We start from the raw sequence: 17,270 nt of genomic DNA on the forward strand, positions 1-17,270 counted from the left end.
TAAAAGCCAATGCAAAGGATGAATGGACTACTATGTGTGCTATTGTTGCGAAACAAGCACCATCTACGTAAAATTATAGGAGCAAAAACAGTTAAGTATGTTTTAAAAATACGTTAAGTCCATGTGCTAGTGCCTTGTCCCTTCTCAGAAATTCATATTTTCTAAACTTGTGTGTAATCTCATTTTCATTTTTTCGCTATTTTTTTTTTCCAAAAGCTTAGTCAAATGCTATAGAATTGATGCCCAAATTGATCGATTTCTCATGAAAAAGTAGATTAGCGCCACAACGTAAGTTAAACGAACTGGACGGAAAAATACGAGCCAATTGTGAACAGGTTACAGATTTGTATCTGCAGTCGACTGGGTACGTTAGACGGAGACTCACCTTAGAAGCCCAGCGGGAAGCATTTCAAATGGAATCCGTAACGGAGCTGGTAGAACAGGCGTTTCGACCATTCGCGATACCGTACGCAGTTCCTCGACAGCAGACGACTGCCGACGACAAAGAGGATGACCCCCTACGATATTGTCCATGGTCGACGGCTGCATCAGCAAAGAAGATCATTGCGATTTCTTAAAATGATCGAGGCTATTATCGTGCCAACAACTCTTTGCCTGGTCGCCTTTCTTGGCAGCTCAAAGGCTCGTTTTCTGTAACTCCGCTGCTGCTATTCTCCATTCGGTTGTTCTCTCTCTGTCGTGTTCTGATGCTGCCAGACGTTTTGCCGCTCGAAACCGCCTTCGCCAGGATCTCTTCTGTCGTTTTGCCATACCTTGTCGTTTTGCCATACCTTTACATGCGTTCCGATTGTTACGCACCGAAAACCTCACTGCCGCTGATGTTAGTGGGATAAAAAAGGGAATCCTGACAGGAAGGTTCTCGCACAGTCTAATTCTCGTCTACCTCCGGCATCCCTTTTCTAGCCACCTACGCTCCCCCGAAGGAAGCGCGGGCGCTCGTCCGTTTTATGGAATTAAATGGGACTGAGGTGGAAAAGGGGAAAAAAGGGGGACAGAACGAAGGTAGAACAGCGGCAGAAAACTGCGTTGCTTTCTTTACAGCCACTACTGGCCTGTGCGCGACTAAATGATCGTTGTTGGATTCAGGTTCGAGGAATTGCTTCGCTATGCCTTCAATGATTTCACTATTGTCGACACTTCAGTCCACAGACGCACGCACATACACAAACAGAAGACCAGTGAGTGCCATGTTACAACATCGAGGTTTTTACTTTGTTCGTCGTTTCCTATCTCTTGTAACCCTTTTCCAAAGTGTTCTCCCCCTATCAATGCCCCAAAGAAAATCCCCCATTCAGCTCAGTGTACCTGATTGCTGCGAACATTTAAACATCTAGGGAAAGAAAACTGGGAGTTAGCAACGCTGAAAGCTGGCTTCGAGACAATCTGAAACCAAGCAATTTACTGCATACCTATCCGTGTTGTAAGCAAGAGACTCAGCGGAAGAATGTGTACAGTATTAGGCGTTTTCTGCGCTACTCCAGAGAGAAAGCTGAAGATATCGCTTATATAGAAAAGAACTAGTCGGCAGGACAGAGGAAAAAGCGGGACCGTCGTTGACACCCATTCCCCTTTCCGTTCATCAGATGCTCTTCCTTATTTTGGGCTATAGTAATAGCAGTCGGCAATAACAATACTCCAAAAATGGGTTCCTCATGTAGTGCTTTTTCGTAAATAGAGAAGTCGTCAAGTTGAAATTTGCATCTACTGGGAGCGGAATAGAGCTCAGGCAAAGTTCAGAGTACGGCTGTATACCTAGACAACTGATAACTTACATGCAAGGAGCATTCAGAGGACTTCACAGCATTACATAAAAAATGAATTGAAATAAATGCAGCTCGAAGGCTTATGTACATTACGCTAGAAAGCTCTGCGTCAAAACTGGATTAATAGAAAAGGGCGTACCCACTAAAAATAACCCAGGCACGAAAAAACCTTCAACTTAGTGTGGCGTCTTCATCAAGACCACGAACAAGAATAGCCAAAGTGGGTTTTGCCTCAAGAAAAACAGCACGCAGCGTTAAAGGATTCATTATTTTGACATCATCGTTGGGACCAATGACATTGCTTTAAGGTCAAGGAACTTTGAGCGTTCTTTGTAGATTGATAATGCGCGAACCTTTAGCTTACCTAGACTCTAGAATTCATCAGTTCAATGTAACTAGCAGTCATTTGTGGCCCACCGCAACAGACAAAGTAAACTCCCCATAATGCTTAATCCTTAGGCGGACTTCTTTTACAGATCGTAACGAACATCTCTAAAATGATCCTAGCTCTACAAGAAGTAAACAGAGCATTCACTTTAAATACTTGAGAAGCTGGTTTTGAAGATCAGACATAGTATCGTTTTGTAAATAACATAATCTTTGCTGCAATTTAGTAGGTTTTCCTATAAACGAGCCTATGCGGCAAGCATTTGCTAGTTCGATTTCTATGTCTATGTGTGTATCGATGCTTCATTTAGGACCTAACGATGAAACTGTGGCAGACTTCTGGCGCATGATCTGGGAGAGCAAAGCATGCGTGGTGGTGATGCTTACCAGGGTGTTCGACTTCGTCCGGGTCATGTGTACACAATACTGGCCTACAGAAAATCATAAGGTAGTCCAGCATGGCAACATCACAGTGACTCTCTTAGGAGAGGATACACTCGCTAATTTCACTCTGCGGGCACTTCTCGTCAAGCAGGTAAGTAAACATCTAATAAATGCTGAATAAAGCTTCACAGTTGGCTTTTGATGAATACAGAACAGCAATTTTCAATGACAATACAAAGCTCAGCTGTCGGAGTAGCAGAAATGTTCTCTTTTTTACCAATCGATAGAAACGAGCCAGAACGTTTGGGGCTTCATAAAAAATTAAATATCTTTAATATTTAGTACTATTGTAGCATCGTGCTGAGATAAAAAGAAGATAGCTAGCAATCTATTTCTACTGTGTTCGTTTATGATTTGTGGCGGCGATATCGAATTGACAGGGAGCGGAGCAACGGCAAATTCATCAGTTCCATTTTACCAATTGGCCGATCCACACGCAGCCGTTCTCAAATGCGCTACTCGACTTCCGGCGACGCGTAAGAACAGTCTGTCAACAATACAGTTCGAAGCATTCGAATTTGGCTCCGCTTATCGTCCACTGTAGTGATGGCTGCGGCAGGACCGGTACTTATCTAGCTATCGACGCGAACCTAGAGCTCGCCGAAGAGGAAGCAGTCTATGATGTGTTAGCCTATACCAGACTCCTGCGCTCCGCCCGCAAGGGAATGGTCGAGTCGATGGTAGGTGCGAACCGGCATACACATGCGGAGCCAATGGACGTACATGTAAACAGCGAACAACCATTGAGACCTAATAGGGTATCTATTAAGGAGTTTTCTAAATATGAGTAACTCAGAGGCGTTCACTTAGGATTTTCATCTCTATCTAAATTCCCACGTTACTTACAATTCAAAAAAAGCAAACAATGAACACTGAAGCTACTACAGAGAAAAACAAAAGAAGCACATATTTTTCAGTTAGATGCTATACGTGAATGCATTTGACTCGATACTGACACAAAAGTATTTCAGGAAGAAGTGCTGCGCAGGCCTTTCTTAATCTAGTAGTCCTAGACATTGTTCAAGTCACTATTAGATCTTTCTAAAAAATGTACCCTGAAAGAAACGTGACGAATGTCTCGCACTTGCGACTATTTAAGTTACAACTACTGCTTGCATTTGATTATCCTGGTGTTTTCCTTTCAAAGGTTCCCAACCGCGACTGCAGGCCTATATCAAATGGCAGCGCTACGAATTTTACGAATGCTGGGCCCTGGCACATGGGGCCTTCCTCGTCCTTTTGTTCTTAAGCTACTTTTAGATGCCACACACTCCTTTTAGGGGTGAAGTTCCGAACTATAATTGACGATCTAATCGGGTGAGCAATGGACGTGGTTCTGAGAGCGTGTAAATGCACTCGTGCAAAAACAAGATCTGAGTAAGACCTCAAAGTGATAACAGCAAAAGCAGCAGATTTTGTAACAAAGTATCATTGAAGGTAACTTCTAAATAAAAGAGATATCATTCGGAGCTTATTAGTCCTGCACGCATGTTAAGAGGGCGGGGGGAATTTGGCTGCAGGATGCGACTTGCCCTTTATTTTTCTTTTAATCAACAAGAGCCTAAAAAAGATAGGTGAATCATATTGCTGGCTTACTGCAGACTAATAGAAAAATGAGAAAGCAAGTCTTACTCAAGCCGAAAATTAACTACCTGGTGATGTGAATACAACAAAGTCATTTTTGCCGAATCAGAGTGGAGCTCGGCCCACCTATGGCTATACACATTCAACAGAGTATCGCAAATAAAGTTGAATAGAACTGCTGATAATGACGATATCGATGCCTGTACTATTTATGAACTAAGTATCTGGTGCAGCCTCGACAACAGTCGTGTCCTATAGGCAGCGGCCACTTGACTGCCTAATAGATTCTTTTATGCAGACTTTATACGCACTAAAGATGTTCCACGCATACGTCTTGCTATAGGCTTTTCATTGATTTTGTGGCGCAATCACCTATGGCCAATGCACCTTAAGTAGTAAGTAAAAGTGCAACTTAAATTTGGAAGGAGTTGATTTCGTATGTATTTCTTCAAAATCGCCTTAAATTCTGTTCATGCTAGCATTTACATGCTCGTGTGTGTTAGATGAAATGCTAGCCTAACAGACATAAGGTCGACGAAGTAACAGGATTAGCAAGATTGATATCTTATCTGTATAGCTATCTAAGAAAAAACTGACTCACAGCTGGCTCTTATCTTCTGTTTCCTGTATATGGAACCGTACCTGATCTGAACCGTGAGCTATTACCACGGCGGTAATTAAGCCCACTTCGGTCTGCTGTTAAGACCTATGATGAGCAGGCCTAATGTCAGCCCTAATGCGATGTACTATATATGGAATATATATATAATGTATATATATATATATATATTCCATCAGTTTTTAGCTATTCAGTCCGTCAAAATAAGTGTTGTATAAATGTACACGATGTTTATGCTCGTTCTGAATGAAGGGATCTGCACAGGATATTGCTTCACGCAAGAGGTACAACCGCCGCGACTGTCATGAAAAAACTGATTCATTAACAATAGTCAATACTTTTTGCAAAGAATCGTGATCACTGCCTATATCATACCAAATAGGGTAAGAAACCAAACAAATGTTTTGTACGGAAAATTCGCGAATCCAACTTACAATAGCATTAGCCTGATGCAATGTAGAGAATTGTGTCGACTAAGTCAACTTTGTCTACTTTTATTACGTCTTAACAATATTTTCGGCATCATTGAAAGGCTATATCCTTTCCGGAACGACACCTGCGGAGAACACACGAAGAAGATAGATGCAACTGCCTACCTTTTTCTCGTATACCAAATGTGGTCTCTAAATCACGCATATAACCAAGACAAGTGGGATAGATGCCAGAAGCACGGAACTAATCAATCATGTTCATCGTTTGGGAAATTGCAAACCGTCAAGCCTACCAAAAGCAACTATATGGATAATTTAAAGTTGCTCTTTCAAAAAAGAAATAGCGTTTAATTCTTCTGCTCGTTTTTTGAACTCAAAGGGGATCTAGATCAATAAGCTGCAGTGAAGTGGACAACATTCATAATAAAAGCTTGTTCTTTCCATATCATCAATAGGAGCAATACCTGTACATCTATGACACGTTAGACGAGGCCTTCATGTGCGGCAAGACTTGGTTTAGCGTCACGGAGATAGCTCACAAGTTTAAGCAAAAGTCGCAAAAAAATCCCATCACTAGGGTCAACGACTACCAGCGTGAGTACGCAGTAAGTATATCTCACACGTAAATAATACATACACTCAAGGTGATGCGCTCAAATTGGGAAAAACTTTGACAGCGTGTTTGTCATGACAGACTGCTACCCCTGATATGAGATGAAAACCCTATTTTTTTAGAACTAAATAACATGCTGGGAAACAACTCCTGATTTTTTGCAATTTAAGTGGAGATAAATGCTTATCCAATCCTTTCGCGCTTCTTTTGCCCAACATCGACGGCCGATGTCATTACTTTCACGAGACTTCTGAAGGATCCAAAAGAACAATTTTCATCGAGCCAACCGGATGATCGTTAGCGTTTATATAGAAGAAAAGCTGAAAAATTTAGCAACGTGGACTTTCGACGACGAAATGATCGACAGCATTTTGTTAACATACGTTTTTTTTTACATGCAGTCTTAAAAATAAAGCAAATGCATCCTAATTGAGTGAGAACGTCATACGTTTAGAATTGTCCCGCTTTCCGATTGAGAATATCGTTCTGTCGCTCGTTTCACGCGTTCCCATTATAACCATTTCGTCTCAACGGTCAAATCACCACAATTTGTAGTTTTTTTAAACCATTTTCGCAAATAAACACATTTGTAGCTGTCAATTTTAAAATGTGAACAGTTTATTCAAACCCACACGCCTCGGCCCACTCTAATCGTACCGTTTATTTCATCAATTTGGTTTGTTAATATTACTTCCAGGCTAACGTCAAGTATTATAATAAGCCTTTACTCAATTAAACTGAAGAACGCGTTATGATGTAATAACAGTGATTGTCACACACATAACGATGTGTGGCAAATAATTCGAGTAACATTTTAGAAATTGCGGCCTGATTTTTCGGTGTTTTGGATGACCCCATTGTAGAGTTTTGAATGAAACACGTCTGCTTAGAGAAGTCACACGTATGAGTAAGCATATATGACACTTCTTAACAACGAGGATCGGCCTTTTGGGCTGAGATGTACCACAATTTCCCCGTAGATATATCCGAGTACAATAAAGATATTTAAATAGGGTAGTGTATAGGTATTGTGAAAGTTATGCAGCTTTTCAGACTGGCACAATTTAAGCAAAAAACAGCCCTTTCTTTGAGAGCTTGTGGAGTGTAAGCAACCTGCCACTATGAACTTTTCAACTGTTGCCAACCATCCCTCTTAGAAGGTCATGCTGGCCGAAATTATAAACCCAAAAAAGAACTCTAACGGTTTGCTACATTGCATTCGGCCGTTGAAAGCTTTTTAATCTGAATATGTGTTCACAAGCTACTTGTACAATTAGTACGTTCTCCCGTCGTAATGAACCTGTTCAAACAATATAATAATAATAGGCGTTATTAATAATCCGTTGCAATTGTTTTTACCTTATTAATTTTACTAACTATGAACTGTATTATTAATATGCAGTCATTCTAATATGGACTGGTTATCCTACCTAACCTATAACTACCTGTTGTTTCGCTACTGGATTGTTTCAATAAGCTTTTTCATTTTTCTATCCAAATCCGGATTGCAATAAAATAAATTTACTCCAATTATATGTTTGTGAGTTCATCTTCAGCATTACATTCGGCGACGGCGACGAATTGGGTTATGTCTGTGTTGCTATCGTATCCCCAAACGCCATATATATGTAATACAAACAGTTTACAGAGTATTCTGGGCTATCATGTATGTGCTTGTCGTCTCTGAGATGTGTCATCTCTTACTTACTCAGTAACCTTTGGGCAACTAGCTAATATTGAAATAAAGTCATTAATATATATATATATATATATATATATATATATAGTGTGTATAACGTCGTTGTTCATTCATTTCCAGAAAGTAAGCAAAATGAGTACAAGACTGTCAATTGGCGACTGCGCCGGAGGTCACAGGCCGGAAAACCGAGAGAAAAACCGTGATATTACTACTGTTCCGCGTGAGTGTTTTATTGTCATAGGAGGCAATGGAGCGCTTCTAACTAGATATTCCAGTTCACGTATAGGTGAACCTACGTATCTTCCTGAAGTTCAGGATCATACATACATCGATTTAGTTGCGGCGATAATAAGAAAATTTGTATCAGTTTCGCAGTGTCTAATCACGCGTAAAATTCTATTTACATTACCTAAATCTATGAATTACTGAAATGTTTATGGTCATCTTAGGTGAATAGTCGCCTAATACAGGGTGTACTTTTAATACTAACTACCATCTTGGTCTTTGAAAGTGATTAGTTCCATAAGATGCATAATGCAATTAGGTTCCTCACAGACACATAAGCCATAATGCAATTAGTTCCTTAGTGTGTACTATTTATAAGGGGGTAATTTCCCTAAACTAAGTTACCTATGTTGCAGCTAATAAAGCAAATCTTCCATTCTTGCCCACAGTTAGTACTAATTCATAATAATAATGGTACTTGAAGCAAATAAGTTGTTATTCTAAATTATGCTCGCCTTTCCCGCACCATCACTGTCTTCCTTTGGCTTACAGTCTGCTCACCTGATGCAGCGCTTATCGCTTTCCGTTTGGTGCCAACCAATTTATTTATTGAATTATATAAATTGAGCTCGACAGAGGCTGACCAATGCCCCTGTGAATTGCTTAACTCGCTCATGTCTCAAAAAGAGATCTCTACTTTGTGAAAATTAAAGATTTTGATAGGTCCGTAAGTTGCGCGCACTGCCAGCCGTCCTCCTTATTAGATGGACACCATATGACACCTAATACATAATGAACAACGTTAGCATCCGTATAAAAAATGAATCACGATAGAAAGCTAATACGAAGAGCCAATATATTCAGGTATTGTATTGTAGGAGCGTGTACCTGCCTAGATTATGTCCTTTCTCCTATAGTTCATTGTTACTGCATACGAAATACATACAATGCTGTAGGTTATATATAGAAATCACTCCTGTGAAGATACTATTCTATTCTACTAATTCGAGGTCACTTAGGAAAAGGTTCCTTATTTAGATGAAAAGTAATTCCTATATATCGCGTCTTTGTTAAATGCTTATGAGACATTTTATCTATTGTAACATATCGTCCGAGCTATAGGTGCACCTATTCCTTTGTATTAAGTATTTTACTAATTTTGTTCGATGCTTATTTTTATATAAATCTATTCTCTCGCAATATCGTAGGCACTTGCTTACGTCGACAAGTGTGTGATACAAAGGCGATAAAAGATGTTTGTTCCAGCAGTTTTTTGTTCTACCCTATGCAATGTTATTACGACGATGGCAGTACGAATTTGGCTGATTTGTAATGACTATGTAGTTAACTAAATGCAAACGCCGAGCATTTTGCTGGCAGTAAATATGAAGTAAATTATTATTCAATCATCGATCAGTAAATGTATGGAGTGTTTATGGGAAGGATGGAAAAATCGTGCATGCCACCGTTTCCTATTTCTGAAGAACGTTTTTTTTAGCTACTGGATTCCGTTCGTTCCACATTTCAGCGGATAACTTCCGGCCCTACCTTACGACTTTTCAAAGTAACGACAACACCGACTACATCAATGCGGTATTTGTAGACGTAAGTGGATCATTGTTATATGCTGAAAATAGAATGAGAGTCCTTTCAGAAATTATTAGATGCTAACGAATCTATAGGTTTTCCATTGTACAGTTTGTCGAGCTTTCAGTAGCACAGAATTTTCAAATACTCGCTCAATACATTGAAAACTCGACAAATAGAATCTCGATGCTATTGTTTATGGTCGTCTTTGCAAGGTATGGCTATATGTTAACAATAGAGTTATTTTAATAGGATCATTTTCAAGTTATTTCTTATTCTTTTAAGTATACGGTTGCTGTTATCGCTTGTATCGTGATGTCTCAATACTCTTTGATTTGAGTTTGACCCTCCAGTTCGGCCTTCCTGCTATTGTTATGTCATAGGGTTATACGCGAAGCAAGGAGTACATTGTGACGGAGTGGCCCTTACAAAGCACTGCGCAGGACGTCTGGTCTCTCATATACGACCACGGATGCAACGCTGTTGTCATCCTATGTGATCCGCCCCCCTCACATGTACGTATGAAATAAGTTACATGCTCCTTGCTTACTGTTCGAGCACTAAGTTACGCTATTACCTACAAACTTGTTAGATATAAAATTGTTCTAACCTTTTCGGGTAAAATTCACCATTTGCTCTTTCATAAACGTTTTGGCTAGTTTTCATTCTCTCACTCCGTACTGTTCTTGAGCTACACAGTACCTGTGTGTGACGTTGACGTCTAGCACTCGATCTGCATTTGGCACATGCACGTGTTAGACAAAATATAGATTTAATGAATATAGGGCTAAAAAGCCCCACGACTTTACTGCTGATACATGCGTGGAATACTATTTTCAGATTGGTTCACTGCAGCTTGCTCTGGTGAAAAAAGCCTGGCAGGTTTATAGGGTCGTACTGAGCGTTACGTGAGTGGCATCGTAAGAGCATTCACTGGAATTACAATTTGAATAAATTTGTTTTCCAACACAGTACCTTGTGATAGAACGCCCCGGATACTCTGTTGATTCATTGTACCTGAAAATCGTTCACGCTGAACAAGGACTAACGTCTTTCTCACTCTAGCTACCATCTATAGCTATGGAAACTTACCGTGTCAGAATCAAAGTAGCATATGCATAGTTACATGAGTTCGTATAGACAGAACGGTGATTCTCGTATATGCTCGGATGTCTACACTCTGTAGTGTGTAATCATGTGTATGTTAGAAAAATTAGCTGATGCACGTCTTTGACGACATACAAAGTATGCTACATCACCCGTTACCTAGTATGAATTGGATAACGGGTGGCAGAAGGAACACTTTTCCCATTCGCTCACATTTCGCGGCTGCATTCAACGAATCTTTCAATAGACATTTCCCGCGTTTTGGCCGACGGAGCGAGACAAACGCATGAAATATGGGCCCGTATTCACCGTCGACGTCGTCTCCTATTCGCATTATCAGAAAATTAAGTCGTGGATATTCCGGATCAACAAGAAGGTATGTGATAAATACACCTTTTGCTTTTCCATACGTTAGGGTGGAACGTATCTTTTTGCTTTACATTGTTAAGGTTTTCACGTAAATAAATATGAAGGATACGACCTCGAAAGCCGTCTATAGCCTCGAAAGATATCAGGTCTGAACAGAAATTTTAAACAGATTTCTCAAGTTTCATAAACTATTAATACTAAACTGGCTAAATTACAAGAGTAAGAACTAATATAGACACCTGGATTATTAAGTTGTTAATACATGTCTACAATAAATAGGGTAACATGGTTACACTGCCATTATGCCCAGGAATAGTCTGTGAAGTCTGCAACATAAACGTAGGTAACATTGCCACAAAAAGCATTTACACGCTAGTACAGGGTTTTCACCTGAGACTCGACACAGCCATTAAAGCTGTATAAATAACTGTACTTAGCCCCCCCGTCTAACGCACGCAAAAGCACGAATCCAAAGCCGATTGATAGAGTTTAATCCTAGGGCATTAACGTTTTTCTATAGAATCGGTCCTATTAGTAAACCCACTATTAGTACCTATTAGTAAACAGCCAAATCGGCTGTTCGTTGCCAATATCCCGAAGCCCGAGGTTTTATGAAGGTCGCGTCTATTTTTATGGGAACACTAACTAATACTACTCTAGACATAACGTCTAACTGAGAATAAACTAACTGCAAGCTACTGCTAGTTATCATACGTTTAACTCAGTCCGTGTGCGGTAACATGCATCTATTTTGAAACTCACTAGAGGGGAAGAGCTGAGCAATTAAAGGGAAATGCAATTCTCTTCTTCTAATGAAGAAATCGATATCATGTACTTTCCACATGTAGACTGGACATTCAGTAGATACACTAGCAAATTCGCGGACGATCTTTCACTTGAACCTTACCTAAAGGAAAAAAAAGATAAGCAAATCCGTAGGGCTTCTTTTGATGTGTTACTTGTAATACCTATTGGATTTTAGGTTAAGAATTGTTGGATATTTACTTCTGATCAACATCGTGACAGGCATTCACTACCCCTGGTAGCAGACGAAAACTAGTTGTTTCTAGAACCAAACAACAACCTTGTCCTCGCGGCCCGCAGTGCGCCTTTTTTGAAACTGGAATCAAAATAAGCTATTACGTAATCTTTACTGACTTGACAAACCCTAGTCAAGATTAAGCTCTTCATTGTTTGTCCGAAATCAATGCTCTCCATTACTGCCAGCTCTCATGCGGCCCCTAAAAAATTGAATACTGTTTCCACAAGGCTGAATAGACGATTTTACATGGGATTTAGATTTCTGAAGCTCAAAGTGATTTTTCCTTTGGAGCTTATTTTTCAAATGCATGCCTTCGTCGATACATTTTGAATGTTTGTACATATGAGTGTTGTCGACCGCGCCTTCTTAATGATATTTTATGATAAATACTTCGTCGTGAGCAGTAATAAATATGGTGCTTTGAACGACCTTTTCGGCGCCACCTTTCAAAAAAAGAGAATTTTAGTCTGTAAGGAAGTGTCAATCGGCTTGTTGCTACTTATAGTCATTTCAAATGACGAACGGCCCACGAGCGCCGTTCAGACCTACGAAACAATTACTACAGGCATACTCAAGCGAAGACTAAATAAACTAGACTAGATGCAGTATCGACAGAGTGAAACAATTCGCAAATTGCAGCCATATTGAACTAGAATTAACATAATCATGCAATAACCGCCATAGCGATTAGCACCTACCGTCTCGTCCTATTTACAGATTTCAGCAATAAGTAAAGTTACTAATAAGTTCGTTGAAAGTACTGTTCAGCTGATACTTCCTAATACAAATTATGTTGTCCTAAACTTCTGAAATACGAACTGTTGTTTAGACTACTTAGCAAAATTTAGGTTTGGTAATTGTTCTCTTGGCAGATATAAACAATCCGAAAAACAATACATAGTATTCGACATCGCAATACGTTAGTATACCGTTCGCCTATAGGAAGCAAATGGTAGCAACAAGGCAAAGCACACGTAGACAAGAGAACCGGTGCTTATCATTGTTAATCTTCTATTGTTGCTTATTTTCGACCATATAGGTGGTCTCCCTTACCGAATTGATGGCAGGGGTAAAAGCAGAACCGAAGACCACCCAGTTCTTCCAGATCACATGCTGGCCAGAAGGACACCGGGTGCCCACGTCGACCAATACGCTCGTCGAGATGATGAACATGGTCGAACGATGGAGGCAACGTACCACGTATGGACCGGTGCTCGTTATTTCCCACAACGGTTAGCTACGGGACAAGCCGGCTTGGCTATACATTGACACAAACGCATATTCAATAAATGGAGAGAAATACTTGCGTACAGTCAACACTATGAATTAGCCTAATCTTTTATCTCACTTGATGACCAAAGCATAGTAATATTTGTAGTACGTAGCCATTCAGCGATAGCTCCGATACAGTGTCTTGCCCTAGAAAAACAAAAGCAACCTAGCCATTAGGAAAGATCTAGACAGACTACACAAAGATGTGAATGTAGTTTAAAGGCAATGTACTATGAACTAGATGCCCATATCAGTTTCTAAAGTACCTAAAGTTTCAAGAATATATTCTATGTTCTTCAAACCTTAGACAATCTGTTATTTGGTACGTTTTCAACTAAACAGAAATTTCGTTCGTCTAGAAATCCAAGAATTCTAATAGAAGAAATCTTGATTGAATTTATTTTATCAAACGTATTATTTTTAGGCGAACTGCTTTATTTCAAACAGCCAAAAATTGTAATTTTTTGCGAATATAGTATTCACAAATAAAGACATCTGAGATCCGAGTGAGCGATAACGGTATTTAGTCGGCAATATGTTTACAATGTCTCAGATCCTAAATAGCGACAATAATGAAACAATAATATCAAGTGAGCATTTGAAAGAGATAGAGGATAAGTTGTCTGCATGAAATTTGTCCCTGGCTATTGCGTTTCAGGCAAAAGCCGAGCTGGAGTCTATTGTGCGGCGAACGTGGCCATCGAGCAGGTAATCGAACATGGAGAGATTGATGTTTTCCAGGCAGTCCGCACTGTGCGTAGACATCGGGTGCAGCTGGTGGAAAACATGGTGAGCAATTTAAACGACTTCAAAACGAATTATTCTTGATTGAGGTTTTCCCGCTCGTATGCTCTGTTGCAATGGTTCCATCATGCATTGATGCTACCCTTAGGCTGCGACTGAATTCTTGCTTGTGGTTGAGGTAACTTTACCGTTCAGCATACACGCACCGGTATTTTTTATACCCCTGCAAAGACCGACCCTCCAGATAAAGACGAAACAAGCTACACATTAGCTAGCCATAAGCGGACACCCTGAATCACACCGTATTATACCCTGTCGCAGAATAGCAACTGTATGCACTTTACAAAGGAGGAGTGCCTGACTCGACTATTTTTGTTGGTGTTTCCTGCCTTTGTTGTTTGGCTTTGACCTTTTTCTTTCAGACCGAATACAAGTACTGCTACGATTTGGTACAGCATTATGTTGTACACTACCTGAACAAGGATAGCGTACGACCGGCGGTCATCGCTTCTGGCTCGGAAAATAAGGACGAGTCAGGAGAACAGCAATCAAGCGGCACGAGACAATTCACCCTTCAGGTTCCCAAGATTTAGTTTTCCTGAAGAATCTTGGCGTTTTTTTCCTCTGCCAGTTCTTTTATATTACCCGCATGCTATTCTCGCCCGCTACTCCGTTGAAATGTTACGTGACCATTCGATCGCGGGTTACAGGCGTACGTTGTGCGTCGACTCGTTCCTGTAGCTGCTGTCACCAGAAGGTCCTTTTCCCGGCTCCTTTATCACCAGCAGATGAAAACAAGAAAAGTACCACTTCCGCTACTACTACTGCGAGAGCGACTACGAAAGGCAATAATCTCGCAGACAAAGTACGGATCAGGGGCAGGACAACAAGGAGATAGAAACGAACGAATGGTGAGGCAAGCACAGGAGCCAACGTGCTTCACGATTCAAGGTGACGTTAGGACCATCTCGTTGTTTCGTATTCATTTTGAAAAGCTTCACCTTGCCCAGAGCGGTTTGTATCTCGAATAATCGGTTCGGGTAAGACTGCCGTATCCTAAGTCAAAAAGGCCGGTCAGGTGACTACACGGACCTGATCACTACGAGGGTACAGAATCAAGATCGATCATATGTATTCAGTGAATCACTGATTCCGTCATCATTGGGACCACATTAAAATGTCTACCTGCTTGCTTCTTTAGCTTCTCATGTCGTTCGCAGTGCTGCAGCATACTGGCAGCACACGTACAAGGATCCACTATATTCGTGTTATATGTAGCAAGAAACCCGTGGTGCGGAGCGGACCAATAGGGTCCTTTCGTACGCTTAGGGTTATGTGCGTCTGCCTATGTGTGCGTGTGTGTATGTGTGTGAAGTGAAAATTTCCTACGCTTGAATGCGGGGATTTGAACTGCCGCTATTACAAGAGGTGGGATGAGATTTGCTGCAAATTGTTGGCAGGGCGCAAACAGAGGCGGCATAGTGACGATTCGTGTTTCAAGTGTTTTGATCCAGTGTACATCGTACTTCCAAAGTTACACCATTTGTTCGGTGTAAGGCCACACAGCTGTGAACTGTGTGCGGTGCTTTCCATGAAGTATTCCACCGTTGAAAGCTTAAAAAGTACCATAGGTCATGCCTGAGTTAGAAGATGCGACAGACCATCTGTCTTTGACGAACTAATTGAAACCGATGACGCATATACTACAGGCGATGCTACAAGTGCTTCGTTGCACACAGCATCCATATCCAGTGAGGATCAGTCAGTCGATTCGGCTCAACTATCAGCTGTGCATTGTGTGGCGAGCAATCATTATCACCTATGCCGTTCTTGGCATTAACACATAGAATGAACGCATTTTGGCGGACTCGTCCACAACAGGCCACTTGCTGAACAACGTATGAAATATTGGAAAACTGTAGGCCACAAACCCCCGATTTCCAAACAAGCACAGAAGGAAAGAGCCTCTAAAAGAGACAACGATGAAAGCCAAGTCGAGTAACAGGCTACCAAGGCAAGCAAAATGAGCATCTTTCGGACTGCTTTTAGAGCCTAAAACCACTGCACTCGAGAGAAGATATAATAAAAAACGAGGAACAACACAACCAGTGGACAACAGAAAGATCCAAGCAATGGTCTTTAAACATGAAGAAAACGGTAATGAAATAGAAATTTTTGGCACCTACGTACTTATTAGAGGACAAAATTATAGGGAATGAGCTTACCGCCTTCGGTTAGAACCTACTTGGCATTTTTAAGGGGAACATCGAAGAGATGAGATTGCTCCGCAGGGATCCCCTGGTGAGTGTGGTGGCGAAATGTTCTGAAAATGGCGTTAGATTTTTCAACCCAAAGCCAGCAGGCTGGAGACACCATCAAGGTTTAGCGTGTTGCTCAAGGGCAATATCAGCGAATTATGTCATCCACTGGAGTAGCTCAGGCAGCAGAAGTGAGTTTACGAAACTTTCTCATCCGTATCATACTGATCTTCAAGGGCAATTGACTTTCTAACAACGGTAGCTGTCCGTCCAAAGACACATTCAATAGTTTCAGATGGTAGAACTTTCACTCATCCAGTTGTTCAGGTCTTATAGCTTCTAATCAAAGTAGTTCCGAAGCTATGCGACACTCTACAAGCACTTAATGTCGATCCCGATTGAGCTTATTTGTAATCAAGCATCGCTATCGATCGCAGTTGGTGGCCTTACGACCGATCTAGTAGAATGCGCCTACATGGCTTCAGTACAGAGCTTATGAGTCCCAACTCTACAGAGGACTCTAAAGCCTATCATAGCTTGAGTCCGCAAGTTACGGCAGGGCGAAAACAAGTGAAGCACCGTTCAGGAAACGATATCGCGCAGAATACTCTGGGTAGTACCTATCGTTAATCTAAAGGTACGGAGAAGAACCTTGAAAGGAAGAGGTGAACGAAAACTACGTACTGCCCTCAGGTTTTCAACTAGAAAGTATTCTGCGCATTTCAACTTCCTCACTCGAAATGCTGAAGGACAATACAATACGTCCCATCCTAAATGGAACTGTAATAATAATCCAGGAGGTACCACAGTGTGCCTTCACAACTTCATCTGGTTACAAAAAGAACGATGCTATTTTCGTAGCTTTGCAAACAACCGACGTGATGTATTGTAACGGGTCGCTAAGTCTCTCGGCTAATTCTGCTCGTTGTCTAGATCAAATCACACAAACGCAGTGGTTGTCCGTGGAATATCTAATTGGGGCCGCTACCGTAACAACAAAAAACCCAATAGATTTTTCTTGATAGAGACATTGCAGCAGCTGGGCTTACAGCGCTGCCCTCAGACGAAGGAGCCATATTTTTATTTATTTTTATGTTATATAATA

At 40.9% G+C, this 17,270-nt stretch overlaps 1 protein-coding gene across 8 annotated transcripts in view; it reads left to right on the forward strand.

The window, feature by feature from the left end:
- The window catches only part of Ptp36E (protein tyrosine phosphatase 36E), a 99,597-nt gene that overhangs the window by 68,626 nt on the left and 13,701 nt on the right, over nt 1-17,270 (forward strand). For 6 of the 8 annotated variants that reach the window (XM_086981770.1, XM_086981769.1, XM_086981771.1 and 3 more), the window contains 11 exons: nt 2,483-2,706; nt 2,996-3,373; nt 5,705-5,854; nt 7,682-7,781; nt 9,315-9,391; nt 9,757-9,888; nt 10,728-10,856; nt 12,931-13,123; nt 13,822-13,952; nt 14,330-14,485; nt 14,618-17,264. In XM_086981770.1, coding sequence (XP_086837896.1) covers nt 2,483-2,706; nt 2,996-3,373; nt 5,705-5,854; nt 7,682-7,781; nt 9,315-9,391; nt 9,757-9,888; nt 10,728-10,856; nt 12,931-13,123; nt 13,822-13,952; nt 14,330-14,485; nt 14,618-14,938 — 1,991 coding nt within the window. In that variant the 3' untranslated portion in view covers nt 14,939-17,264. Of the gene's footprint in view, nt 1-2,482; nt 2,707-2,995; nt 3,374-5,704; nt 5,855-7,681; nt 7,782-9,314; nt 9,392-9,756; nt 9,889-10,727; nt 10,857-12,930; nt 13,124-13,821; nt 13,953-14,329; nt 14,486-14,617; nt 17,265-17,270 lie in introns of those variants that run through there. The other 2 variants (XM_022792265.2, XR_015322363.1) reach the window with 2 other exon arrangements.

Source organism: Varroa destructor, unplaced genomic scaffold (assembly GCF_002443255.2).
Source record: "Varroa destructor unplaced genomic scaffold, Vdes_3.0 BEIS01000002.1, whole genome shotgun sequence".
Lineage (NCBI taxonomy): Eukaryota > Metazoa > Arthropoda > Arachnida > Mesostigmata > Varroidae > Varroa > Varroa destructor.